Here is a 2,818-nt window from a genome sequence, read left to right as displayed (position 1 = left end):
ATCTCCAATAATGAAATAGAAGTTTTATAAATAATCTGGTTTTGTGTTTATGAAAATATTGTATTTGATCAATCACATTGATATCCATGAATCATTCAAAGTTTTGTATTATCTGCATTTTCATGGTTTACTGAGTGGGAATTTCACTTTTCAAAGAATATTATCTTAAAGTACAGCAATGGCATGTGCTGTTTAAAATGTATTCTATTTATAAAGACGCAGTTGTAGAGAATGGACTTGAGGACACAGGGAGGGGGAAGTGTAAGCTGAGACAAAGTGAGAGAGTAGCATTGACATATATACACTACCAAATGTAAAACAGATAGCTAGTGGGAAGCAGCTGCATAGCACAGGGAGATCAGCTCGGTGCTTTGTGACCACCTGGAGGGGTGGGATAAGGAGGGTGGGAGGGAGATGCAAGAGGGAGGGGATATGGGGATATATGTATACGTGTAGCTGATTCACTTTGTTATACAGCAGAAACTAATACAACGTCGTAAAGCAATTATACTCCAATAAAGATTTTTAAAATAAATAATTAATTTAAATAAATAAAATGTATTCTATTTAATATGTTCTCATGTGCAGGCTTTCCTGAATTTAGATATTTAATAAATCTGAGACATAATACAAATTTATATGCATTTTAATAGTAGTATTGTTTAGTATATTTCTTGGCATTTACTAATACCCATTGAAGGCAGTCTTTTTAGTTATTAGAGTCATTCTGCATTGACATGATTTTCTTTAACTTTTATTTTTTTGTTTTATTACCAAAACCAGTATGGTTTTGAGAATGTGATAGTACATGTTTTGTGGGGAAAGTAGCATGAAGTTTGTTTCTTTCATATACAGATCCTGAGATGGAAAATGAAGAACAACCATCCTCTGAAAATGATTCTCAGAATCAGAGTGCTGAACAGATTGCATCAAGTTCTCAGGAGGTTGATTTGGTTGATCAGGAGTCTCCTGAGGAAAGTTCTCTAAACTCTCACCCAGAATCTTTGTCTCCAGCAGATACGGACAATGCTGCAGCAAGCATTTCTCCTTCTGAACAGAATTCTAATCCCACGGAAAACCATGAGACTACAAGTCTTGATGGTGAATGTACAGATTTAGATAACCAACTTCAAGAACAATCAGAAACTGAGGAGGATTCCAATCCTAATGTTAGCTGGGGTAAAAAGGTCCAACCTATAGACTCCATATTAGCAGACTGGAATGAAGATATAGAAGCATTTGAAATGATGGAGAAGGATGAGCTCTGACTCACTAAAGTCTACCTGGTGGTAGGTATTTCAAAAGAAAAGGTAAACTGTGGATAATAGATACCCTGATACTAAGCAGGCTCTCTCATGGGAGGCTCTAAGTATGGTGATGAACAACCACGTTCTGACTGGGAGAGTTAGTTATCATAGGAATCTGGAACATGCTGTGTTAGAACTGACCTTGTTTATAACTGTCCCATCAAAAATGCAAACTCACAGTTTCCCCCTCAGGTGATAGCATTGCACCACCCTGCTGCATCTCAGGCCAGGAAAAGATTATTGGGCATTTCTAGGAACCAGATTTCTGCACTCTCTAGATGGTAGATAAGAAACAAATTCAGTTAACTGTGAGGTGGGCAATACGAATTTGTACAGCTTTCTAATTGAAGGAAGCTCTCGGTTTTCTTGGTTTTGGGGTTAGAGGCCCTTTGGGGAAAACACATAGGAGTATTTTGGGCATTCTGGTTATGCTGCCTTCACAGAAACACTCAAAAGTGACCTAAGTGGTTATGAAGCAAATACATTCATGGTGAAAACAGTCTTTGCTCATCATTTTCACTTGCTTCATTGTGTAACATGATCAAGATGACTTGATTTTTTTTCCCCCCTCTTTAACAGTATCCATCCTTTTCATTTAAACCAAAGGTGAAGCCAGTGTACTTTCTCAGTGAGTTCTCTGCATAAAGACTAATCATTGGGACCAGGTAAAAAGGTCATATATCGTGGAAATTGGTTACTTAATACTTTTGAAAAATGGAGCAAGGGAGAAACTATAATGTTGCAATATGAACTTGCCATTGGGCCTTCCGTAAGGAAAGCTGTGACTACTCTGAAATGGAACTTAAAGTTATATCTTTGTAGGGTAAATTATAAATCTTTTCCAGTTCATTTCGTTGGAGGTGATTACCTCTAGCCATCAGCCTTACTCCATCCCATGTTTAGAATGCATTTTGAGCCACAAGGCCTATGTTGCCAATAGCTGAATACATTTTGTTCCATTTTTCTATCTTAGGGAGCCATGATAAAACTGTGGTAGTGATCTAAAAATTCTGGAGTAACTACTATTTTTCCTCCTTTGAAACTAGTTTCTAAAGTTGCACCTAAGGAGTCTGTCACATTTTCTGTTGAATCATGGTTTTTAAGTTTGCTTTTTTTTTAAACAAATATTCCTTCTGATATGGACTTGAAAATTAGTCTATGGTAACCTGTGTAAAAAACACAGTAGCAACTAACATATAGCCATATAGCTTACTGAGAATTTTTTTCCTTTGTGTGAGTGAGTGAGTGTGTGTGTGTGGCAGTCTGCTGCTGGCCACATTTAAGTTTTAAAAACTTTGTTGTTGATATCTGTAGACAGCCCTGTAATTGAAATCATGGCTTTACTCATTTTATTAATTTTTTTAAACTTACCTGACTCAGTTCTAAAGGAATATTTGAGACTTAATTTCTTTTTTCTGTACCATGACATTATATAACAACCCTTTTTCTTAAAACACAGTGTTTGAGGTACTGATGAACTTAAAGTGTATATGGAGCTGTTAAAGAACAGC

At 36.4% G+C, this 2,818-nt stretch overlaps 1 protein-coding gene across 1 annotated transcript; it reads left to right on the top strand.

Annotated features, from left to right (window-relative positions):
- Positions 1–859: 859 nt before the first annotated feature.
- LOC130708577 (ER degradation-enhancing alpha-mannosidase-like protein 3) lies at positions 860–2,560 on the top strand. The gene has a single exon (XM_057549752.1). It carries the CDS (start codon positions 864–866, stop codon positions 1,266–1,268), a length of 405 nt encoding a protein of 134 aa, XP_057405735.1. The 5' UTR covers positions 860–863; the 3' UTR covers positions 1,269–2,560.
- The last annotated feature ends 258 nt before the right edge of the window (positions 2,561–2,818 follow it).

The sequence above is a fragment of the Balaenoptera acutorostrata genome, chromosome 1 (assembly GCF_949987535.1).
Source record: "Balaenoptera acutorostrata chromosome 1, mBalAcu1.1, whole genome shotgun sequence".
Lineage (NCBI taxonomy): Eukaryota > Metazoa > Chordata > Mammalia > Artiodactyla > Balaenopteridae > Balaenoptera > Balaenoptera acutorostrata.
This window is presented reverse-complemented; position numbering and strand designations above follow the sequence as displayed.

Bases quoted from the DNA above. Each gene is read 5' to 3' on its own strand.
- LOC130708577 (XM_057549752.1), top strand. From the start codon at position 864: ATGGAAAATGAAGAACAACCATCCTCTGAAAATGATTCTCAGAATCAG.